Source organism: Seriola aureovittata, chromosome 2 (genome assembly GCF_021018895.1).
Source record: "Seriola aureovittata isolate HTS-2021-v1 ecotype China chromosome 2, ASM2101889v1, whole genome shotgun sequence".
NCBI lineage: Eukaryota > Metazoa > Chordata > Actinopteri > Carangiformes > Carangidae > Seriola > Seriola aureovittata.
The window spans coordinates 29,399,958-29,424,696 of NC_079365.1; the positions used below are offsets into that span (position 1 = coordinate 29,399,958).

The 24,739-nt window shown below is 43.5% G+C and overlaps 1 protein-coding gene across 8 annotated transcripts in view; it reads left to right on the top strand.

The window, feature by feature from the left end:
- The window catches only part of LOC130185850 (dedicator of cytokinesis protein 3-like), a 184,838-nt gene that overhangs the window by 154,625 nt on the left and 5,474 nt on the right, over positions 1 to 24,739 (top strand). The window contains exons 18-54 of one of the 8 annotated variants that reach the window (XM_056402566.1): positions 121 to 292; positions 659 to 756; positions 1,704 to 1,787; positions 1,925 to 2,025; positions 2,970 to 3,051; positions 4,204 to 4,374; positions 4,844 to 5,029; positions 6,458 to 6,650; positions 6,788 to 6,915; positions 7,454 to 7,600; positions 8,306 to 8,404; positions 8,680 to 8,774; positions 9,110 to 9,185; positions 9,593 to 9,693; positions 10,543 to 10,601; positions 10,796 to 10,944; positions 11,062 to 11,147; positions 11,320 to 11,346; positions 11,905 to 12,000; positions 12,657 to 12,717; positions 12,867 to 12,960; positions 13,059 to 13,207; positions 14,256 to 14,342; positions 14,539 to 14,643; positions 14,850 to 14,991; positions 15,106 to 15,272; positions 17,067 to 17,153; positions 17,355 to 17,534; positions 17,961 to 18,044; positions 18,614 to 18,730; positions 18,908 to 19,017; positions 19,721 to 19,802; positions 19,947 to 20,028; positions 20,845 to 20,963; positions 21,232 to 21,319; positions 21,939 to 22,058; positions 23,631 to 23,716. In XM_056402566.1, coding sequence (XP_056258541.1) covers positions 121 to 292; positions 659 to 756; positions 1,704 to 1,787; positions 1,925 to 2,025; positions 2,970 to 3,051; positions 4,204 to 4,374; positions 4,844 to 5,029; positions 6,458 to 6,650; positions 6,788 to 6,915; positions 7,454 to 7,600; positions 8,306 to 8,404; positions 8,680 to 8,774; positions 9,110 to 9,185; positions 9,593 to 9,693; positions 10,543 to 10,601; positions 10,796 to 10,944; positions 11,062 to 11,147; positions 11,320 to 11,346; positions 11,905 to 12,000; positions 12,657 to 12,717; positions 12,867 to 12,960; positions 13,059 to 13,207; positions 14,256 to 14,342; positions 14,539 to 14,643; positions 14,850 to 14,991; positions 15,106 to 15,272; positions 17,067 to 17,153; positions 17,355 to 17,534; positions 17,961 to 18,044; positions 18,614 to 18,730; positions 18,908 to 19,017; positions 19,721 to 19,802; positions 19,947 to 20,028; positions 20,845 to 20,963; positions 21,232 to 21,319; positions 21,939 to 22,058; positions 23,631 to 23,716 — 4,110 coding nt within the window. Of the gene's footprint in view, positions 1 to 120; positions 293 to 658; positions 757 to 1,703; positions 1,788 to 1,924; positions 2,026 to 2,969; positions 3,052 to 4,203; positions 4,375 to 4,843; positions 5,030 to 6,457; positions 6,651 to 6,787; positions 6,916 to 7,453; positions 7,601 to 8,305; positions 8,405 to 8,679; positions 8,775 to 9,109; positions 9,186 to 9,592; positions 9,694 to 10,542; positions 10,602 to 10,795; positions 10,945 to 11,061; positions 11,148 to 11,319; positions 11,347 to 11,904; positions 12,001 to 12,656; positions 12,718 to 12,866; positions 12,961 to 13,058; positions 13,208 to 14,255; positions 14,343 to 14,538; positions 14,644 to 14,849; positions 14,992 to 15,105; positions 15,273 to 17,066; positions 17,154 to 17,354; positions 17,535 to 17,960; positions 18,045 to 18,613; positions 18,731 to 18,886; positions 19,018 to 19,720; positions 19,803 to 19,946; positions 20,029 to 20,844; positions 20,964 to 21,231; positions 21,320 to 21,938; positions 22,059 to 23,630; positions 23,717 to 24,739 lie in introns of all 8 variants that reach the window. The other 7 variants (XM_056402583.1, XM_056402618.1, XM_056402628.1 and 4 more) reach the window with 7 other exon arrangements.

Genomic DNA, 24,739 nt, shown 5'->3' on the forward strand with positions numbered 1-24,739 from the left:
AACTGTGTCACCAGTTGTGTTAGTTTGTGATTTGTGAATTTGCGTTTGTGAATTTATGTTTCCTGTTTTAAATAATTTACCGTTCTTCTCCGTCTTACTCCTGGCTCCCGTTGGCCTCAGTGTGATGAGAACACGACCTTCAGTAACCACGCCCTCTACCTGGGCCTGCCCTGCTGTAAAGAAGACTTCAACAGCTGCCCCAGCATCCCCTCCAGCCTCATCTTCCAGCGCAGCACCAAGGAGACCTTCTGGATCTCCACACAGCTCTCCTCCACCAAGCTCACTCAGAACGGTACTCAGCTGATCCCATGTTGATTTAAAGTGTCCGGGTGAGATCTTAAAGCCCTGTCTTCATTCATTAATTCGTGGGACCTGCATGCAGAACAGCTGATGTAAATATGTAATGTGCATGTGAGAGGCGCTGCTGTGGTGACGTGTGGTGCTGAACCCTAATGATAATCACAGGGGAAGCCCCCTCACATGTTGTGATTGTTTGTTCTTAAGAAGAATGAAATTAGCTCTGTTTTTATTCATCCATCTTTTCTGTGTGTGGATACTGGACCCTGGTGTTTTATGTACAGTAAACTACAGAGGGCCTGACCAGTGCTTTTCTTTACTCCTGTCACCACGTTTTCTGACACTTGCTGTGGTCTTTCAGTCGACCTCCTGGCCCTGCTCAAGTGGAAGGCCCATCCGGACCGGGTCATGGACATTCTTGGCCGGCTACGACACGTCAGTGGAGAAGAGATAGTGAAGGTGAGGTTCAGTCAGACAAGAAGTCTTTAAACCACGTGTTGCTCCTAGGGTGATATGGATTCTGGATTACTTCTATCAACTCCTCCAGGAGGCTAGAAAAGAATAGTCACAGTTAATCAGCTGCTCAAACTATGTAACTGCAGTGTCAGCACATAAACGCACAGAAATTATTGTTGCTTCACTGCTTTCATCCAGAGGCATTACTGGCAGTGAGCCACCACAGGATCATATCTTTCCCTGTGTGAAGTAACACTTCCTCTCGGCCCCCTTGGCAGCTTTTGTCTGGTGTTTCTGAACACGTGTGATTTCTGAGAATACTGATCTGAACTTACCACAGTTGGTTTTGTGGTTGCTTTGTTTGCGAGCAGCCTGTTGTCAACTGTTTTTTTTTTTTTTTTTTTTTTTTTTGTTATTCTCAGTGTTGTAAGACAGATATAGTTCCTCTCATTAAGAGTGCCTAACCATTATGTACTGCTTCTTAGAAATGCGTATGGTAAGATTTATTAGTCATACAGTTTCTTTACACGGAAAGAGTGGCTGCCTGTATTGTGAGTCAGTTCAGTTGGCAGATGGCACCACACCGTTGTTTTTATAAATGAGAAATTAATCATCAGAAGAAAATGAAACGTTTTGTGAATTAGCGTTACCAAAAAAAAATGTTTTTAAAGGAACTTTTTGTTTTTGAATTGGTGTATACTAAATTTAATTTCTTCTCTTTACATTTTAAATGTTATGTGCTGTAGTTACTGTTTTATGTCTCAAGTGTGTTACACTAAAGCTATGCAGAGGGTTGGTTAGATCAACTGACCCATAAATAGGTGGTCACAGTTAATGACCTGTGTGTGTGTATGTGTGTGTGTGTGTGTGTGTGTGTGTGTGTGTGTGTGTGTGCGTGCGTGCGTGTGTGTGCGTGTGTGTGTGTGTGCGTGCGTGTGTGTGCGTGGCAGTTTCTCCAAGACATTCTGGACACCTTATTCTCCATCTTGGACGACAACACGGACAAATATGGACCACTGGTGTTCCAGTCATTGGTAAGACACAATGTGACTGAGTGTAACTGAGAATACCAACTAAGAGCTGGAGTCCTCTTAGAGTCAGTCCAATAACAGAAGTGACTCAGTGTTACTATTGTGTCATATATATTACAATTTAAACGTCTCTCTCTCAGGTATTCATCATAAACCTGCTCAGGGACAGTAAATACTACCACTTCAGGCCGGTGATGGACACGTACATCCAGAAACACTTTGCCGGTGCACTGGCCTACAAGTGAGTGTTTCACTCTGACTAATACTCTGCAGGTACAAGTGTGTGTGTGTTCCTGATTTTATGTTTGTGTTCAGAGCATCCTTCTCAGAATGGTATTTACTGTCATTATCCCTCAGTTTCATTTTACTAATTCTGCAAACACCACACCCTGAAGTTCTTTACACTCACATGCACATGAGTAACATTCGTTTCTTGTTATCCAGCTTTCCCAATAATCACAATTCACCTCAGATGTCTCATAGAAGTGTGATACCCTGCCAACTAACAGTGATAGAAAAGTGCTTTTTTTTTGTTGTTTATGATTTGAAATGTTGATGAATTTATCACCACTTCAGACCAAAGCCATGTGCATCTGTTGCATTATAATATATATTATAGAGACAGCCAACACCTATTTCTCTAAATTGGTGCTGGCTGTGTTCTGAACCTGTTGCTTATTATTTCATTAAAGCATCTTTAAACAGTATTTTTTATAATTACACTATATGAAAGTGTGACCATGTGAAAGGAGTCACTCGTGGTGTTCAGAGAGTTACTGAATCTGCAGCTGTCGTCGGCTTCACACAACTATACTAGGTTCACTCTCACCACTCTCATTGTGTTGTTTTCAGCGGCAGCAGGCACACGTATTCCACTGCTGCTGACCACTTCCTGTTCAGTAGCAGACAGACTCAGTCAGGGAGCAGCTGGTGAACATAGTGGAGCATTTAGCAGCTAAAGAAATAGATAGTTCCCTCAGGAGACCAAACACTCCAAGAAAGAGAGTTAACACTGGACTTTAATTCATCAGATGATACAAACATAACTCCACATGTTAACAAGTTCACAATATCAGCTTGATATTGATATATGATATGTCAGTGTTGTGTTCACAGCCTGGGTTAATCTCAGACAGAAAAACCACATTGGCTCAGATGCAGTGTTTAATGTCTGTTGTGTTTCAGAGAGCTGATCCGCTGCCTGAAGTGGTACATGGACCGCTCTGCAGAGGTGGTCAGGCAGGATCACATACAGGAAGCCATGAGGGTAAGAGTTCGTATGAAGCTTCCTCAACAAGTTCAGCTGAGTTGTGGTTTGTGACCTGACTGAAGAGGTCGAATAGTTTATATGAGTAACAGTAACAGTTACGTAATAGCTAATGCTGTGAATGAGGTGAATGTTAAACAACATGTGCTGTCATTGCATTTTACATTATACACCCACAGGCTGCACACTGCATGATGAGATCAGCCACTCAAGTAAATCTCTGCATGTTACTTCATAGCTGTGTTTATATTTGTGTCCTACTTTTTATGCAGTTCTGTTTTCCAAAAAATGTTAATTTTTTATTTTTTTTGCCAAATATGAAGCTTCCATCTTTGTTTAGTTTTTATGGGTCATGTAAAGAGAGAAGGAAACACTGGTTCAGGCTGGAGGCGTCTCACAGTCACCTGCTGAACAAAAAACACAGACTGGATCTACGAATGTGTTTTTCACAAACAAACAAGCAGCTGCAGAGATCCTCATCCTTATTCTGATGTCTGACACGCTTCATCTCCTCTTCTCCTCAGTGACTCATGTGCACAGTGTTTTAATGTAAAAAGCTTTATCAACATTTTTACACCTTTCCCGTTCTTCCCACTTCCCCTTGTAAACAGACAGAAAGCTGACTGCATACATTCAGCATCGCCTCACATTGTAGGCAAAGCTCAGAATAGATGTTCCATCTGAAGCACATGAGCAGACAAACGCCGCTCAGCACTTTGAAATATTTATCAGATTCAAACATCTGTCTCAAATGGGTCACACTGTCGGGTAAAAGTGGACGATGTGAATTATTGAGGATAGTTTTGACACATGCTGCAGCCGTGGGTTCAGATCTGAGTTTTCTTTAATCCATCTTCAACGTGTGTGTGTGTGCGTGTGTGTGTGTGTGTGTGGTTGTGTGTGTGTGCGTGCGTGTGTGTGTGTGTCCACAGTTTCAGCCTGTATCTGTCTTATTCTTCCACAAACTATTATTCATCATCATCTCAGTTTTTTATTTTCAGTTTAGTTTTTAATCTTTTTGTGTTTCACCAGAACATTAATGTGTCGACAACAACAAGTGACCTGGATGATAAATCTTCAAGTTGACCATGTTTGTTTGTTTAAAACATTATTGATGTTGTACTGATGTTTCTTCTCCCTGTCTCCCCTCAGGCCCTGGAGTACCTGTTTAAGTTTATTGTCCAGTCTCGGATCCTTTACTCTCGGGCCACGTGTGGGATGGAGGAGGAGCAGTTTCGCACCAGCATCCAGGAACTCTTTCAGTCGATCCGTTTCGTCCTCAGCCTGGACAGCCGCAACTCAGAGACCCTCATCTTCACACAGGTAAGGGAACAGCACAAGTTCGACAGTTTCTTCATCATGTTTTGTTTATAGGTCTTTTTTTTTTTTTTTTTTTTTTTTCAAAGAAGCATCAAGTGTGAAAATAATAGATATTTGATGTGCTTCTCTGATGAAGTGATCACCTTTTTTTCAGAGCTGAAATGTAACTGCGACTTGTTGTGTCTTTGTAGTTTGTGAGACTCTCATTAGTTTTAAGCGAATCCCATGATTTTTGAATTGTATTTGCTTATAGTTTAGTTTCTTCCTGAGCTTCTCTCCCAGCTTCTGTTAGTTGCTTTAATCTGATTTTTATCTCCTTTATTTACCTCTTTCTACTTGTACCTCGGACCTCTCCTTGCTTCTTTCCTTCCCTCCCTCACCTTCTCTTTCAATCTCCCACTATGCTCTGCTCCATCCATCGGGTCCTTATTATTCCTCCTCGGCCTCTTCCCTCCACGTCCATGCACCACAGGCCGCCCAGCCTTGTCCAGGCACAAATCAAGCCCCAGGCCCTGGCATTGGGCCTGCTGCTCCCTTAGCACTAGCCCCTGCTCTGGGCCAAGCCCAGCCCCTTGCCCCAGGACAGGCTCCTGGCAGCGGGCAAGCCAACTGCACTCAGGCCTGGAGCTCCAACGCTCTGCGGCCGTCTCCACTGTCAGTAAGTAGACGTCTGGATGAAAACCAGAACACCCCCGCTCCCTGTGTGAAGCCCAGAGTCCTCATTCACCTGTTCAGCTGTTTGTGAGCCTAACCACACGCACACGCACACACTTGTGGTCCTTCACCACCACCACCACCCCCCACCCCCGACTGCCTTCACATACACAGGCACACATTCCTCAGATGACCTTTACTGACCGATCAAAGTCCTGTAACTTTAATTAAACCGGATTCAGAACAAGTTTTCACTCCCACCAGCTGCTTCCTGTCATGTTGCACTCACACACACACTTTCAGCTCTTAAATAAATCCTGAGTGGCTGCACATATTTATATTATATTTATTGTTAGAATTGTGATTTCCAAATTCATTTTTAAATGATCAGTTGATCAACAGAAATGATCTACATCTGTTTTGATAATCAATCAATCATTGAAGTCATTGTTTAATAAAAAATATGTCAGATATTCTCTGGTTCCATCTGGACACAACAATTAATTCATGAGATCTCTGCAGGAAATTTTGAGTCAGGAAATTAAAACATTTTATAGACAAAGTCAAAGTAATGATCAGAGTAGTTGATAGTGAATCGATCCAGTAGCTGAAACATGATATTTGCTCTTGGAGAAGAGGCACGTCACCCTTGAAACACGTCTTCATTGAATCTGTGGTTGAGTGTTGGCTTCCTGTCAGAACAACACACCCGTGTCCAGGCACAACCACCGTCCCTCCTGAATCTCATTCTGTACAGCGACAGAGACCGACTCCTGTCGACAGTAAACTCAAACTGTTTTAAAGTCTTTTCTGCTGCACCGTCTTTATTGTGCTGTTACTAAAACTTGTAGCTTCTCTTTGTGTTTTTAATGACTTTTCTCTGCTGCTTTTGACGCTCTGTCTTCTTAACCCTTTCCTTTTTTTGTAATTTCTTAATCGCTCCCTTTTGATCTCGCTGTGATTTCTCATCTACTAATGAATGAGTTTTTCCTTGTTCACTCTCCTGTGTCCCTCTCAAATGCCTCAAATGGTGAACAGCCTCCATGTAAAGTACATTTCATTTAATGAATTTTAGAACATGAAGTCGACACTTAATACCAGGTGATTGGCTCAAAACTGTGTCATGAAATGGAGCCTGAATAGTAAAGTTCCCCGGGACACGGTCATGTTCACCTGCATGAAGCATACACCTGATCAGTGGAGGCCAAGAGTCTGAGGCCACTTTGGACTCCACTGGATGTGATGAAACTGTTTTTCTCAGCTCTGCTGTCGTCTGCTGTATTACAGAGTCTTGGTCACATTTCTCTCCACTACAAACACAGAAGCTGCTTAACAATGCAGCCCAGTCTCCCTCTCTTCTTCTTCTCTTCTTCCTTTTCTCTCTGTAAATCTCCTCCCTCCGTCGTCACTCACTCCCCCCTCTCTCCCTCAGGCTGCTCTGCTGAACTCGTTCCCGGCGATCTTCGATGAGCTGCTGCAGATGTTCACGGTGCAAGAAGTGGCAGAGTTTGTGCGCGGCACTCTGGGCAGCATGCCGTCCACGGTGCACATAGGACAGTCCATGGATGTGGTCAAACTGCAGTCCATAGCCCGGACTGTGGACAGCAGGCTCTTCTCTTTCCCAGGTGAGGGTTTTAGTAAAGACACAAACACATCTTATTGTTTTTCTCCGATTCATCCTCTGTGATGTGAAAGGGGAACGTGTTCTGGATGAACCAGCACCAAAATAAATGTCTTTGTGTGTTTGTGTTTGTGTCGTCAGAGTCTCGAAGGATCCTGCTTCCTGTGGTCCTGCATCACATCCATCTCCATCTGAGGCAGCAGAAAGAGCTGCTCATCTGCTCTGGAATACTCAGCTCGATATTCTCTATTATCAAGACCAGCTCACTGGTAAAACACACACACACACACATTTGATTGTGTTTTGTTGAAGTGGAAATCTTGAAATGAAAACGTGTCACCAAATCCACCAAAATCAAAAAGAATCATCCTCCAGGAAGATCGAGACCAGAGCTCGAGCCAGTTCAGTTGCTGCTGCTGAGACATTTTATTCTAAACTCAGAACAGATGATCAAAAGATTTGACTCCTTCCAGGTTTTTAAACAGTAGTGATTGATATAAATCTTTAATTTTTGTCCATGAGGTTGAGAGTTTGTGTCATTAACCTAGAAACTCATGAAGCATCAAATGTGAGATTTAAAAGTGTGAAGTTTCTTTCCCCAGTAATCCTGATGTCGGTGTAACCTCCCAGCCATAAACAAACACACTTACTCAAATAAAACACGTTTCACTCGACTTCTCCCTCTTACTTCCCTCTTTTGTTTCCTCTCTTTCTTCTCCTTTTCCTCACTCTCTCCTCCCATCGCTGCTCGCTGCTTTCCCCTTTTCCACCGTCTCACCAAACCTTTCCTTCACGTCATTCCTCCAGGACACGTCAGTGCAGGAGGAGGTGGAGATGATGGTGGAGTCTCTATTGGACGTCCTCCTGCAGACCCTGCTGTCCATCATGAGCAAGAGCCAATCGCAGGAGGCGGTAAGGGGTCAACGCTGTCCGCAGTGCACCGCGGAGATCACTGTTAGTAACTAACAATACGACTACTACTACTTCACCTCCCACGACCCTCGTCCATCCTGCATCTGTCTGCATGTTCATCCACCCTAAGCCATATATTATTGTTGTTTATTTTCCCTTTGTATTATCACAAAATTCTGTCCTCACATCTGAACGACAACAGGTTCAGTTTTAACAGAATATGTCACAGTGAGGTTCAAAATAAATATAAACAAACGTCCCGGAAAACATTAGAAAACAGTTTGACCGCACGTCTCCTCACAGCTGTTGGTATCTCTCCCATTAGACACGACTCGGTCTTCATCCTCCTCCCTCTCCTCTTCCTCCTCTCTCTTTGCATGCTGCCCTGCATGCCTTAATAATTCTTATTAAAAGTTGTGTTTTGCTCTTCCTTGCATCCTGTCGTTGTTATATGTATTTCTGGAAAAGATCTTAGTTTTTCCCACATACACTTGAATGATTTGTTCTTGTTATAATTTCATATATTTTAGAGATTGGTTAACACATGACTTCCACTATTCTTCATTCATATTTCACTCCTTTTATCTCAGTCTCAGTCTTAATCCTTACTTCCTCTGTCCACTACACCTTTCTTTGTACAGAGTGTTTGTCTTATTATGGGCTTTACTTACGTTGACTGTGCATGCGCTGCTGTCTGCGTCCATGTGATTGGCTCACATGCCTCCCCCCGCTCCCCCCATTTGACAGGGAGAGTACGTGTCCTGCCTCCTGTCCCTTCTCCGCCAGATGACAGACATCCACTTCCAACACCTGATGGAAAACTTTCAGAGCAAGGAGGAGCTCAAGGTACAGGAAGCTGACGTCCTACATGCAGCTAGAAACATTATTACAATCATGTCACTGTGCAGCCTGACTAATTAGATTCCTAAGGGCTGAAATATACAAGTGTAAACTTCAGTGTTTCAAGGCCTTTATGTCAGGTGATGTGTGAGGGAAGGTGCTGTAGTTCTCGAAACATACAAAAGAAAAGTGAAAATTCCTCATGACAGTTTTGAATGTTTTTTGAGAGAAACTGACACTCAGAGACTCTTCCCTCCTCTTCTTTCATCGTCCATCTCCAGGAGTTCTTGTTGAAGATCCTGTGTGTGTTTAGAAATCTGATGAAGCTCAGCATTTTCCCCCGCGACTGGAACGTCATGAGACTCCTCACCAGCAAGTAAGACATGAAACACACCGACAGCCTGGACACACACATCTAACAGTGTTCGCATGTATCACTGACTCAAGCATGATTGAAATATCATAGTGTGATTGCAATATGATTTGTAGGCCGGGGCGTCTCTGCAGCACCACAATGTTTATTGCGCTAACATTGCATAAAAAGGTTGCGACAGATTTCCCTTTATCAAAAAATAGCAGCTCCTGCGATTTGGATATTGCACTTGGACACATTTTGATTACGATAATGTTTTGATTAACTGTGAAGCTCTAGTTAAATAACACCCAACTTTGCCCTAACAACAGCTGTTTGTGTGTGTTCCCTCTCTGCAGCATCATCCTGACCACAGCTCAGTATCTGTCTCCTGCTCTGCACAAGAACTTCACAGAAGCAGAATTTGATTTTAAGGTACGTGTGTGGAACTGAGCCACAGTCGTCCCTGCACACACCCACAAACTGTCTGGTATGAGATTTGAATCAAACCGCTGGAAATCTGTGAGGCTTCCCCGTCCCTTTGCTCAGTTAATCTGCCACAGGTGTCTCAAAATGGGTCATTTCAACATGAATATAAGGCTGAATATATCTTTCACTTTCAATGACAAAAACATGAGGAATGTAACATTCAGCTGTTCGGGGATTTGCATCACAGACCAGGGCACCAGACTGCATCGTCAGCTCGATTCCCTTTTCTACTGGGAGAGAAAACTGTGAATCATCATGAATCAGTGGAGCTAATGTGGCTTCTAACATTAATGTTATTAATGGATATGCTTTAATGTGTGTGTGTGTGTGTGTGTGTGTGTGTGTGAGAGCAGGTGTGGAACTCCTACTTCAGTTTGGCGGTACTGTATATCAACCAGCCCAGTTTACAGCTGGAAAGCCTGAGCCCTGCGAAGAGGAAGAAGGTTTTAGACAAGTGAGAGCCGTGCACCAACAAAACCACAAAACACTACAGACTGCCAACTCTCTATGCCGGACAGTTTTGAGTCATCTGTGCTGAGAATCTACAAAGACCTTCTTATTCCCTCCTGCAGGAACACACTCTTTGTCACACCAGGGAAACCCGTTTCCCATCTCTATTAGGCCTTCTCCACCAAATCCCAGGATCAAAAAGCGACGTCCTGGATTGAGACATGTACGATGACACAGCACATATTTGAGCAACTGCGATGTTTGAATGGAAAGAAAACATTAAAAACAACTTCCATATTTTACACAGCAGCCAAATCATAACAGAAGTTATACAGATCAGAACTGTACTCTTTATAATATTATTCCCATGAGCAGCACAGTGAGGGAGTCGGTACCGGTGACTGAGCGACCCTCCGCTTCTCTGCTGCGTTGAGGTCACTGACCTCTCCTGCTCGTTGGAGGCCAAATCTGTCGCCAGCACCTCACGTCTTTCATTTGAACTTGACTTTGTAACGTTACTTTCAGTTGGTCCAACTTCACATATCTCTTCCATCTCTTCTCATCTTGAGCTGGCATCTTAAGCCACCGCTCAGCCACTCTGCGGTAGTTAGCCAACGTTTGGCTAACTCTTTATTATTAATTTATTTTGAAAATCAACCCGTAACCCCCGAAAATAATCTCCTCACCCTCTTACTCCCTTGTTTTAGCCAAGTCAAGACATGAACTACATTTAAATATGTTATTTAAACAGTAGTTTGACCTATATTAACCTTTTCATCTAAAGGCTCTACAGTCTTCTTACATATTATTAGTAGTTTTTGGGACTAATCACTTGATGTTTGTGCCTCTGCAGGTACGGTGACATGAGAGTGATGATGACCTATGAACTGTTCAGCATGTGGCAGAACCTGGGTAAGACTTTGTGTTCGCCTCTCAAAGAGTTTACTGTAATTATAAAAAATATTATATATATATAAATATATTCCTGAAATCCAATGTGTGTCCAATTCCGTTTCCGTGCTGAAATGGTTAACTCGCACACAGATTTAGATTTATTGGTTGATTGATCAAAGATTAAAGAGTTGATACACACTCTCTGGCTGCAGGTGAGAATAAGATCCACTTCATCCCCGGTATGATCGGTCCGTTCCTGGGAGTGACGCTGGTCCCTCAGGTGGAGGTTCGAAACATCATGATCCCCATCTTCCATGACATGATGGACTGGGAGCAACGCAAGAACGGGAACTTCAAACAGGTACACACACACACACACACACACACACACACACACACACACATTTAAGGACAACTGCAAACAGTCCCGATAGTTTGGAGGAAGCCAGTGTTTGTTTTTCTTGGTGTGTGCGTGCAGGTGGAGGCTGAGCTGATCGACAAGCTGGACAGTTTGGTGTCCGAGGGGAAAGGTGACGAGAACTACAGAGAGCTCTTCGGTTTGCTGTAAGAAGACAGTCAGATTACTCCTCACAGTTTCTCTCCCTGTGTCTGCCTCTGATTTGAAACTAGTCTGATCCTTCTGCTCTGCCTCTCTTTGGTAACACAGATTAACTCTCTGTCTCTCTGCTCTAACACTGCTCTTGTGTGTTTGCTTTGCTCTGTGCTGCGGGACTAGAACCCAGCTGTTTGGGCCGTACCCCAGGTATGACATCACCAATACCTCGTTATCAGCTGGTGGTTTGTGTTGTGGATTTCTGAGTCTGTAAAAGCTGCAGTGAAACAAAAACGTTCAGGTTTATTATTATATCACCTCTCAGAGTCTATTCAGTGTGAGTGCAACTTGTAGCTGTTGGCTAATTCAGAGGAAACTAAAACTCAGATTTCAAAAGCGGTTTATCGTTATTGATAGAAATTGTTACATCACTTCTTACAGTAAAACAAACTCAAACAGTTGCACAACTTACTCAGAAAACACTGTTTGTGGGTTTTAACCACATTACCATCTGAGTTCTTTACCACTAACCACCAACCAACTATGAACTGTTGAAAACACTGTTTCTCCGAAAGGCCAAGTTAACTGATGGAAGTCTGCCCTGTGCACATGGGCCTGTTGTTCAGGGGAAAAAGTGAACCAGTTTCAAGGAAATAAAGAGATCTGACTTAAACAACAACAACAACAACAACAACAGAGTCAAAACACAAGTTGCCAGTTTGTAAAACGAGCTCAGCATCTGATTTTTCTTTTTTCTTTTCTCTGAAGTCTGTTGGAGAAGATTGAGCAGGAGACGTGGAGGGAGACGGGGATTTCCTTTGTGACCTCAGTCACACGGCTGATGGAGCGACTGCTGGACTACCGGTAACATACAAGACACACACACACACACACACACAAACACACACACTCAGCACATACAGTGTAAATGTGTTTCTGCTTTTCCAGTAGTTTTCAGTGGCTGTTCCTCAACATGTTGGCGTCTTATTTGTTGTGATTTTGACAAAGAGGAAATTAATTATTATGATTAATGTTTAATTATTATTAAATAACTACAGCTCCCATGAGGCTGTGACAGAGCAACAGTGACTATGACTTATGGGATACCTTTTTTTTTTTTTCAAATAGAAAAAATGAGGTGATTCATTTGACTTACTGATGCAGATACTCCGCGGAGATCCTCTCAAGGAAAGTTTGAAGCCACAGTCACTCTTTCAGTCGATCTGCGTCCTTCCAGTTTTTTTGCTACCAGTCTTTTAGCTGTTGTGCATCCAGTCCTTAAAATGTGTTTGTTGGGTTTGGACCAGGTTCCTTCACCAGTGTAACTCAGAAGGTACATTGCAGGACCACAACGAACAGTATAGCCAATATCACAATATTCGCTATTATTGAATATCGGCCCAAACTTATTGTCCAGTCCACTTTTTTATAGAAGCTGGAGCCAGTGGAACAGAGGCTCATTACGAGAGGAAGGGGAGGGGCTACAGTTTTTAATTGCTAAAGTGTCATTTATTCTTCAGAGACTGTATGAAGGGAGATGAGACAGAGAACAAGAAGATTGGCTGCACTGTGAACCTCCTGGTAAGATTTATGTCATGTTGATATCTCACTCACCTAAACAGTTATAGTTTATTGTTTTACTGCAGATCCTTCAGTACTTGTTTCTACCTGATGAAGCACAGAAACTATTTAAGTTTGGATGAAAACTGTTTGTGTCTGTGTCTTTTCAGAACTTCTACAAGTCAGAGATCAACAAGGAGGAGATGTACATCCGCTACATCCACAAACTGTGTGATATGCATCTACAGGCGGAGAACTACACCGGTACAGCACACACACACACACACACACACACACACACACACTAACACACACACACACTCATGCACACTGTATAAAACACTGGCGTTGTTTGTCCACAGAGGCTGCGTTCACTCTGCTGTTGTACTGGGAGCTGCTGCACTGGGACGAGCGGCCTCTCAAAGAGTTCCTGCACTATCCTGCTCAGACAGAGTGGCATCGCAAGGAGGGGCTCTGCCGCAAGGTCATCCACTACTTCAACAAGGGAAAGGTAAGGACGGACACAGACACAGACACACACACACACACAAACACTGAGGGGGCTGCTTATCTCAGTCAGCGGTGCCACATTTTAGTCTTGTGGAAAACTAAGCTAAACGGTCAGATGACAGACAGGCAGCTTTCTTTTTCGCTTGTTTCTACATGTTCACATTTATGCAGGTTGAACAGTGTTTTGATAAAGTTTTGGCTTTTTACTTGCGAAAGTTTTATTGCACTTACTTACAGTAACTACGAGCGTAGTTCACATCAACTTGGTTAATCATCAGGTTATTTGTTACACGTCACCGCTCTGCCGCGACGCTCCGTGTGCACATGTGCGTATCTGTGGCAGACAGAGGACGTCCAGAGGGAAAGATTAGCCGGCTTGAAATGATTTAATAGAGGTAAACTGATAACGGAAATATCTGCTGCTTTGCTTCTGTTCAGTTTAATTCACCCCGTGATTTTAATCTGTGTTGTTACAACACCAGAAAAATGTCCCGGGGAACACGGGGAGTAACAAAGTTCCCGAGGTGACTCTAACAAACCACGACAACTAAGAAAAGAAAAGGAAGTGTCTGAGAGTGCAACAGGAGTGGGTGTTTAATATCAGAGTAAGATTAGTAACACAGGGAAGCAACACCTCTCTGACTGGCCACAAAAGATCAGAAAACATAATCCTCTTCCTAATGTTTCTAAAAAACAGATAAATTGGCAGGTTTCTGGCCAAAAAAGGAAGAAAAACTCTGATGTAGATTTGCACTGATGGGAAGTGACCAACAGCTGACAGTCCTCTAGCACAGCTGGTTCAGTCACCCAGTGAGGGGAAAAAAGTAAAACTGGGCTGGACTTGGCAGCTGTTTCCTGGGCACATCCAGGAAGTGTCACTTTTAGTAACTACCTCGTCAAGGAGGAGGCGTTCATCATGATCAACTTTATTTAGTGAAGAAAGAACAATAGAAGGGGAAGTGAACATTAAGAAAGTGTGTGTGTGTGTGTGTGTGTGTGTGTGTGTGTGTGTGTGTGTGTGTGTGTGTGTGTGTGCGCGCACTCTTCAGTGTTGGGAATATGGAATACCCCTTTGCAGAGAGCTGGCCTTCCAGTATGAATCTCTGTACGACTACCAGAGTCTGAGCTGGATACGGGTGAGTCACATGACACGTCACTCATGATAGTTTTCCTGTTTCCTCTGTCAGGTCTTTCAGATGAACATGAAAAAAAATTCCCAATATCATCAAACTATTTGTGACTTCTTCTTCTCACGTCTTCCTGCTGTGGTGTGTGTGTGTGTGTGTGTGTGTGTGTGTGTGTGTGTGTGTGTGTGTGTGTGTGTGTTTAAAGAAAATGGAGGCGGCATATTATGACAACATCATGGAGCAGCAGCGTCTGGAGCCAGAGTTCTTCAGGGTCGGGTTCTACGGCCGGAAGTTCCCTTTCTTCCTCAGAGTGAGTTAAACATTTATCTCCTAGTGTCGTTGTACAGTGTCAGTTTTAAAAAAAAACGTACTGATGCAAACACAAAGTTTTTTCTGAAGTAATTTAATGAATGAAACAGATAAAGTCTAAACTGAGTCCAAATATTCTGACTATTAATATTAGAGAGGAAGACTTTTAGAAAAACTTTGTTTTGTTTCTGTCTTTGTCCTCTCCAGAACAAAGAGTTTGTCTGTCGTGGCCATGACTACGAAAGGTTAGAGGCCTTCCAGCAAAGGATGCTGGGAGAATTCCCACAAGCCATTGCAATGCAGCACCCCAATCAGCCAGATGAGGCTATTCTGCAGTGTGATGCACAGTGTATCCTTCAGAAAAAGAGTGTGTGTGTGTGTGTGTCTTCATCATGAGAAGGAGAATCAGAAGCAAATGTTCCGTGACATTTATCGAGTTAGTTCTTTGACCTGTGAGGATCAGACCTCCAGATCTACGCCGTGACACCGGTACCAGACAGCGTCAGCGTGCTGCAGATGGACAGAGTGCCGGACCGCATCAAGAGCTTCTACCGGGTCAACAACGTTCGTCGTTTCCGTTACGACCGGCCCTTCCACAAAGGACCCAAAGACCGAGACAATGAGTTCAAGGTGAGCAAGCAAAACGCTCGTATCAGTTTCTACTCATTTTAAGATCTGTGTGTTTTTCTGCAATTAGATATATATTAAAGATAAACTGTTCTATTGTAAACCTTTACACAAATGAATGTACAGCTGGAAAAATGTCCGTTCACTCATTGAAATTAATTTCTGTTTCTTTATTTCACCTACATTTTTACATTGTGTTTTACTGACACTCCTTTTTAATGGACAAAGGAAAACTTTAGTGCACAACTCCAGCTTCGTTCGTAAACATGAATGATAATTACACTATGTATCAACATTAACATGGTACTGATTAATTGGTGTTAAAAAACCTTCATGTTCCACATACATGAGAGCTGTCAGTGGTTCAGACCTCAGTGCTGCTGATGCTCATATCAAACGTGTCACCTCGTGGATTCAGGACTGTGTGTGTGTGTGTGTGTGTGTGTGTTGTGTGTGTGTGTGTGTGTGTGTGTGTGTGTGTGTGTTTAAAGAAAATGGAGGCGGCATATTATGACAACATCATGGAGCAGCAGCGTCTGGAGCCAGAGTTCTTCAGGGTCGGGTTCTACGGCCGGAAGTTCCCTTTCTTCCTCAGAGTGAGTTAAACATTTATCTCCTAGTGTCGTTGTACAGTGTCAGTTTTAAAAAAAAACGTACTGATGCAAACACAAAGTTTTTTCTGAAGTAATTTAATGAATGAAACAGATAAAGTCTAAACTGAGTCCAAATATTCTGACTATTAATATTAGAGAGGAAGACTTTTAGAAAAACTTTGTTTTGTTTCTGTCTTTGTCCTCTCCAGAACAAAGAGTTTGTCTGTCGTGGCCATGACTACGAAAGGTTAGAGGCCTTCCAGCAAAGGATGCTGGGAGAATTCCCACAAGCCATTGCAATGCAGCACCCCAATCAGCCAGATGAGGCTATTCTGCAGTGTGATGCACAGTGTATCCTTCAGAAAAAGAGTGTGTGTGTGTGTGTGTGTGTGTGTGTGTGTTGATGTTTGTCCAATTATGACAGATTGATCTGAATATTACTTCATCATGAGAAGGAGAATCAGAAGCAAATGTTCCGTGACATTTATCGAGTTAGTTCTTTGACCTGTGAGGATCAGACCTCCAGATCTACGCCGTGACACCGGTACCAGACAGCGTCAGCGTGCTGCAGATGGACAGAGTGCCGGACCGCATCAAGAGCTTCTACCGGGTCAACAACGTTCGTCGTTTCCGTTACGACCGGCCCTTCCACAAAGGACCTAAAGACCGAGACAATGAGTTCAAGGTGAGCAAGCAAAACGCTCGTATCAGTTTCTACTCATTTTAAGATCTGTGTGTTTTTCTGCAATTAGATATATATTAAAGATAAACTGTTCTATTGTAAACCTTTACACAAATGAATGTACAGCTGGAAAAATGTCCGTTCACTCATTGAAATTAATTTCTGTTTCTTTATTTCACCTACATTTTTACATTGTGTTTTACTGACACTCCTTTTTAATGGACAAAGGAAAACTTTAGTGCACAACTCCAGCTTCGTTCGTAAACATGAATGATAATTACACTATGTATCAACATTAACATGGTACTGATTAATTGGTGTTAAAAAACCTTCATGTTCCACATACATGAGAGCTGTCAGTGGTTCAGACCTCAGTGCTGCTGATGCTCATATCAAACATGTCACCTCGTGGATTCAGGACTGTGTGTGTGTGTGTGTGTGTGTGTGTGTGTGTGTGTGTGTGTGTGTGTGTGTGTGTGTGTGTGTGTGTGTGTGGGTGTCGCTGCTTGTTGTGTGTTTCAGAGTCTGTGGATTGAAAGGACCACCCTGATCCTCACTCACCCTCTGCCTGGGATTTCACGCTGGTTCGAGGTGGAAAAGAGAGAGCTGGTGAGTGAAATGGAAACGGACAGTATGATAATGCTCCTGTTACATTTCCTTACTCCTATAATTCATGAAACCCTTCAAATTTCCCGCCCTGGAAACTCACTGTCTGGATCTTTTACTTGAAGATCAGCTGCATCTTACAGCAGAGGACCAACACAGTTTTGTACACGGAGAGAATAATGTTAAATAAATTGTCTCTCCCAGGTGGAGGTGAGTCCGTTAGAAAACGCCGTCTCTGTGGTGGAGAATAAGAACCAGGAGCTGCGGACTCTGATCAGCCAGTACCAACACAAGCAGCTGCACGGCAACATCAACCTGCTCAGCATGACCCTGAACGGAGTCATCGACGCCGCCGTCAACGGAGGCATCGCCAGATACCAAGAGGTCGGACACACAGCGAAAACAAAAGTGTTAAATGCAAATTAAGTTCATCGTGCGCGCCTGGTATGCCTCAAGGTTCTGTGAGTTTGGCGTCACAGAAACACCTCGTTTCTTTTATTACTGCCTAATTAAATGACATGGGGGTAATTAATGCAGTTATCAACGGGGGCAGTTCTGGGTAAACGGCTGAGTCGGGGGAAACACAGACGTTAGGAGGATGTTCTTGTTTCATGCTCAGTGAACCTGCAGGTTTCTTATTAAAGCTTATGCTCAGTCGTCATCACTGTTCACGCAGTCTGATAATTAAACAATGATAATTAGTGACAGCAGTAGTTTTACTTCAAAATTAAAAATATTCTAAACACAATTAGTCATTTGTTAATTTGATGATGATGTTCTTAAAGAAGTTTGTTTTTCTTTGTGACACAGGCTTTCTTTGATAAGGAGTATATCACCAGCCACCCTGAGGACACGGAGAAGATCACACAGCTCAAAGACCTGATGCAGGAGCAGGTGAGACTTTATTTAACCACAGTGAACTGAACACACTTTACACTTTACACTATACGTGCACATGCACCTGAAGAGCTTCACCTGACTCTGTGGCGTTAGACTAAAGAGTCGGGTCACGAGAGACATGGAGGAGTGACTTATGTGAGTAGCTGTAAAGATTTCTCTGAAGATGTAAAATATAACTTTGATTTATTGTGGAAAACAAGTTCATTTTAACCACTTTGGAAAAACTGTGAAGTTTTTAACTGATACACATTTTATGGATTTTATGTGACGCTGAAGATCTCAGTGAAGAGTAAACATGCACCAACATTATGGAATAATGTTTTTCTTTTAAAACTTGTTCTCATAACATGAAAAATGGTCATAAATAAAACGTTAAACAAAGAAGCATAAATAAGCTGAATCATCAATCTACCTTTAAGAATCTGAAAACTTTCGGCGTGATGGTGGCGCTAAAACTTTTGGATGAATGCTGCGAGGACCAAGAACAAATACAATTTTTACCAACAGAAAAAAATAGTTCAGGAACTTCCAGTCTCTTCAGAAACCTCCTTGGTTTCCCGCAGGTTCACATCCTGGGAGTCGGCCTGGCGGTGCACGAGAAGCTGGTGCACCCTGAAATGCGCCCCCTGCACAAGAAGCTGATCGATCAGTTCCAGATGATGAGGAGCAGCCTCTGCCACGTGAGTGCAGGGAAACTGTCGCAGCAACAGCCTTTCACTCCGTTATATATGTTGAACTGCAGGGCACCTCCGTTTAAAAGTCTCTTGATTTCAGACGCACATTCACACACATTAACACAAGCACGTGTCCGAGGGCAGCGTGAACATTCAGAGCAGTGTTTCTATGTGGCCTTGCAGGGTCTGCCTGGTTTAGACAAGACCGGCTCAGGAGCCAACACTCCCAGAGGGATCCTGGCCTCTCACAGCCCCATGAGCCCCGAGAGCTTCAAGATCATGCACCGGCACAGGTCAGCAACACACACACACACACACACACACACACACCTGTTTTGTCTTCATTGAACAACACAATCATCCGTTCATAGTCACACGGTGTCACATCCTCATCACATTTAAATTAGTCAACACACACACTTTTTTTCTCACCAGCTTCTTCATCTCTTTTTCACTGGTTCTGTCTCATTAATGATCTTTGCTCATTTTTTACACACAAAAAAAAACTTTACCTGCTGCGTTCTCGCTCATCTCTGTGTGTCTACTGCACTTCATCATGCTTTCTGACATTCTACCATTTCCTCCCCCTCTCTCTCTCTCTCTCTCTCTTTCTCTCTCGCTCTCTCTCTCTCTCCGTCTTCCTTTTCCCATGATATCACCCTGTGTGTCGCCTCTTGCCTGGTCTTGGCTGAACACTCCTGCATCACTCTCATTCCCACCAAATCATATTTTGCATGTTTTGGTTGTTGTTTTGCCTCCTCCCTCCGATTTTGGGACGTACTCTGCATGGCTCCTATTTCCTTCCCTCCTCTCCTCTCCTCCCTGTGCCTCGACGCCTTTCTCTCTCCTCTTCCTCCTCTTCCTCCTCTTCCTCCTCCACCTCTCTCCTCTTCTTCCCCCCCCCACTGTCGCTCCTTCGTTCCCTCCTCCCAGTCCCATAGCCGTTTTGACTCCAGTGCGAAACTCCTCCTCCTCTCTCTCCTCTCACAACTCCAGTGAGATGGGGAACGTTGGCAATCTGCTGATCCTGGCTGACGGCATGGTGGTGGAGCACCCCGAGGACTTCTACCGCATGCAGGTCAGTGGATCTCTCTCCACCAGTCAGACTTTATATCACCACTGTAGGTTTGTTTTTAATCATTTTCTTTTTCAGTCCAGATTTTATGTGAGTGTTTTTGTTTGTGTTGCTGATTTTCACCACAGTCACGTTTTCTCTTTGCAGGCAAGCCCCTCCTCCTCCAGCCTTAGCTCCACCCACTCTGCGCCCTCTCAGATGATAAACTCCACCCCCTCAACCATCAGAGGTGAGCAGATCAGCTACACCATGCAACATTCACAACACCTGAAGTTTTCTATTTGACACTTAAGGTTTGATTTCTCCTCAGCTGAGGGAGTTACTTATCTCTTCAAAGGTTTCCTTAGTTAAGGAAAAGAGTTAAGTAAGAAATTCTGCTGTTTCCATGGAGACTGTTGATTTGCTGCTAATAGCACTTGTGATAGACCTAACGATCACTTTTTCAAAGCAGGTAACATCAAAGAAGCGCACTACTATTTCATCCTCCTGTTGTTTGAACAGGAACTCGCCCCGTGGTGAACTTTGGTCTTTTGTGTAACAGTTTAACCGACTTTAGCTGACAGGAATCACCCCTGAAGTTTAAGACTAAAACTTGGAGAGAAAAGCTTAAATACTTTCTCAGACAGTCCCTGTGAAGTAGGAGGATCAGAATAAAAGGTGAACTGTCATCATGGGCATCGGGTCAGGAAGCCATGAAACTTCAATTCTCTGACAAAGGTTTATTCTCAAATCTCAAAAGAATTGTATTTCTAAACATGAAGGGGAGAGTTAAAGATTAAAAGAACACAGTGAATCAAAGAAGTCTCATGTTGTTCTTAAAGAAATAGGGACAAATAAAGCTCTATGAGACTAACATGGACGAAGTATAAAACTAAAGAGTAACATAAACTGCAGCCCCATGTAAAGGAGAAAAAGAGTGAATGAGTGGGAGTGAAGGCTTTAACCTTGTAGTGCCCAGAGGAACAGACGTCACGTGTTTGTGTGTGTTTGACAGTAGAGTTAATTTCCTGTTAAAAACCCCCCCACCCCCTCTGTCCCTCTGCAGTCGGCTCTCCTTCTCTACCAGACAAATACAGACACAACAGAGAGATGCTGATGCTGCTGCCGCCGCACAGAGAGCGGCCGAGCAGCGCGATGTACACCAACATCACGGAGAACGGACAGGTACGGAGCGACAGGCGGGAGGAACAAGGATCTTGTTTGTATCTAACTGTAGACACAAACCTAACCCTCTGATTAAAGTGAAGCTGCAGGTTTTTCAGGTGTAAATATAAACCACATGATGCGACTGGTGATTTTCTCTCTCAGGATATTTGATCTGTAACTGTTGCAGCTGGATTTAGGTGGAAACAGAGACTCTTTGAACTGTCATGAGACACTTGTGTATGAAGTGTAACAGGCTTTGACCTTTAGTCTTTCTCGCCGTCTTCAGCCCGTGAACTTCCAGCGGGCGTTGTTCCACCAGGTGATCGGTCCATGTAAACCCTGCAGCGACCCCAACCTGTCTGTAGCTGAGAAAGGTAGAAGACACTTACTCAGACTCACTGTGACGGATTATATCTCAAAATACAGTCGCTCATCCCCTCCTGTCTTTTATTTCTTCACCCTCGCCACCTTTTTCTCCTCTTCTCTTCTCCTCCTTTCTTTGTTTCTTATTTCCATTCCCCATTGTTTCTGTCCTGTCTTCTCCTTTCTTCCTCGTCTCCTCCTCTTTCTCTTTCTCCTCTCCTTTCCTTTTCCTGTCCTCTTCTCTCTATTCTGTTTCTTCTTCCTCTGCTCTCCTTTATTTCTCTCATCTTGTCTTCTCTCCTCTCCTCCTCTCTCTCATCCTTTCCTCTCCTCTCCTCGTTTTTTCTCCTCTCCTCCTCTCCTCCTTGTTTTCTCTCCTCTCCTCTCTCTCTCTTCTCCTCCTCTCTCTCCTCTCCTCCTCTCCTCCTTGTTTTCTCTCCTCTCCTCTCCTCCTCTCTCTCCTCTCTCTCCTCCTCTCTCTCCTCCTCTCCTACTTGTTTTCTCTCCTCTCCTCTCCTCCTCTCTCTCCTCTCTCCTCTCTCTCCTCTCTCTCTCCTCTCTCTCTCCTCCTCTCCTCCTCTCTCTCCTCTCTCTCCTCTCTCTCCTCTCTCTCCTCCTCTCCTCCTCTAGTCCTCACCACCCCCAGTAGTTGGAGTTTGGACAGTGGTACCAGAGAAGCCCTCCCCTTCCTCTCTGCCCACGTTGGCAGCGTCATGGCGCCTCCTGTTCCCCCACGCAACCTGCCTCATGGTATGACTCTACTGCTGAGTGTGTGTCTTACATGTGTTTGTGTGTGTGTGTGTGTGTGTGTGTGTGTGTGTGTGTGTGTGTGTGTGTGTGTGTGCGTGTGTGTGTGTGTGTGTCTTATATGTTTGTGTGTTAGTCTGACTCATTTCTCTTGTGTGTTCACTTGTGGATGTTTGTTTTTTTTGTTTCTTCTGACATTACTGCATGTAAACGTGTGTGTGTGTGTGTGTGTGTGTGTGTGTGTGTGTGTGTGGTGCTTTGTTTTGGTGTAATGTTGTTGTTGTTTATTTTCAGGTCAGAAATGTTCCTGTTGGCGTTTACTTCAGTCTGAACTGTGGTCACAGATATTTCCTTTTTTATGTTACTTGTTATCATCTCTATGATGTTTTTTATGTAATACAGACATGTGATCATCAACACCACAACTGAGTGTTTCCACCTTGAACGGCAGTGAATCAATCACAGTCTCATAAACACAGATTCAGGGTTTCATACGTCACAAACCTCAGGAACCAATCCTGTCAGCTTGTGGGGACGAGGGGGCGTGGCTAAATACACCTGAAACCTTGTCAGTACAGAGAGAGAGAGAGAGTTAGCATTAGCAACAACCGCTAACACTGTGTCAGCCACTGTCAGTTACAAGCTAATAAACAAATAAAACATGCTAACTGTGCTAACAGTTCTGACCCGTCTGCTAGTCTCTGGTTCTGGTCTCAGACTCCTCTGAGTCTGGGTCTGACTGAGGCTCAAACATGTGGCTGAGTCTCTCTGATGTTTCCTCCTCTCACCATCTTCATACTCTCTGCTGTTTCACCTGTCCACCTGGAGCCAGCAGGTGGTGGGCGGAGCTCAAGCCCTGTTCCAGGAAGTAAGAGGAGATGAGCTTCAGAACCAAGTGAATCATAAATAAAATTTATCATAGCAGAGGATTTTAAAAGAGATGAGAAACCTCAGATTACACTCCCATCACACACAGTTATCTCAGAACCTCACCACATGAACTCAAGACGCTCTGCGAGGCTCGACAATATTAACTAAGAGGGAAAGTGTTTGTGTGACGTGGTTGAACCGAACCTTTAATCTTTATGTTTCTCAGCACAGACCATTCTCGTTTAAAATAAGTTTAAGATTCTGCAGCAGGATTTAGGTCAAAACTGAAACTCTTTCTCTTCGTCTTCAGCCCATGAACTTCAACACTGACGTTAAGAGGGAAAATGCTTGTGTGATGTGGCTGAACTGAACCTTTAATCTTTATGTTTCTCAGTTTCTCGTTTAAAATAAGTTTAAGATCATATTAAGAATCAAAACCAAACACCATGTGAACTTCAGAGGGCCCCTCGATCACCCCCCTCCCTCCTTCACTCACTCCTCCACCTCCTCTCTGCTTCAGTCCTCCTGCTGCATCTTTCTACTCTCCCTTTTCTCTCTCTTCCTCCTCCTCTCTCTCCATCCTCTTACTCTTTTTCCTCTCCTCCTCCTCCTCCTTCTTCTTCTTCTCATCTTCTTTTTCTTCTCTGCTCTGAGGTGTGTGAGTGTGCCTCTCTCTCAGTCAGTCCTGCTGTGTCCCCCCCGTAGGGCAACACCTGTCGATGCACTTTGACGCTTTCCACCACCAGGTCAGCGACCTCCCTCCAGCTCTCCCCGCGCGCTCCTTAAGAAAGGTACCCTCCTCCTCCTCCTCCTCTTCCTCACTCCTGCTGTTGGTCTGGATGCTTGTCTGTCTGTCTGCACTCCCCAAGACTGTGTATTTCTTTGTGTCCATTTTTATTTATTTGATGCCATGATTAGGAAACATCACTGCACACGCTCAGTGATTGTTGTGAGACATCAGAGGAAGAAAGATTTCATGAAGAAAATTCATCCTCAGCTGACATTCAAAATGTCAGTGTGGATGAAACTGTGAGATTTCAGGGCGTTGTGTGTCGGGGGAACAGCAGCAGGAAGCGCTAAGATTAAAGATCAACACAATCAAACCATCAGCGGATTAAATCTCCATGTTGTCTCCCCCGACACACACTCCTCTGCTTTTCTGTCCATTTTCCAGTTCTGTTCAACCTTCGTGTCCTTCTCCTCATCTCCCTGTCGACAGTTTGATTCCTGAACGCAACAAGAATATTTCACCTGTTCACCTCTCACTGTCCTTTTCCTGTTCACCTTTTTATAAACACTGTTAAATAGAAACATGAAATAGTTAATTTTTTTTAGTTTTATATTTCTGAGTCTTTCTTTGACTCGACTGAGTCTGAGTTTGTTCTCACGCTCTGTCTGAGTCCAGATGTTGACCAGACTTTACTTTTTTTATTTCTAAAAGAAAATAAACTGGTTTATTAGTATTAAAGTATTATTAATGATAATAATCTGATTAATGTCCAGAGTTTATTCCTTATTTGTGTTTTTTTTCAATAACCTAATTGTTTTGTGCAGCAGTGGGTTTTGTTATAATTCTTTTGTTGTTTGTTTATTTATTTATTAGGGACGATGCAGTTTAACACAGTTCCAATACGAAGCATGAAGCTGATGTGTTGCACAGAGAGTTTACAGCTGCTGCTAATCTTCAGCTCTTGTCCCTAGTTTTGCTTTTACATGTGCAGTGTAATTAAATTAAATCATTATCATAGAACCACAACACACTGCAGATATGAAACATTGAAAAGCATCGACTGTGATTTTCAGTCTGAGAAGAG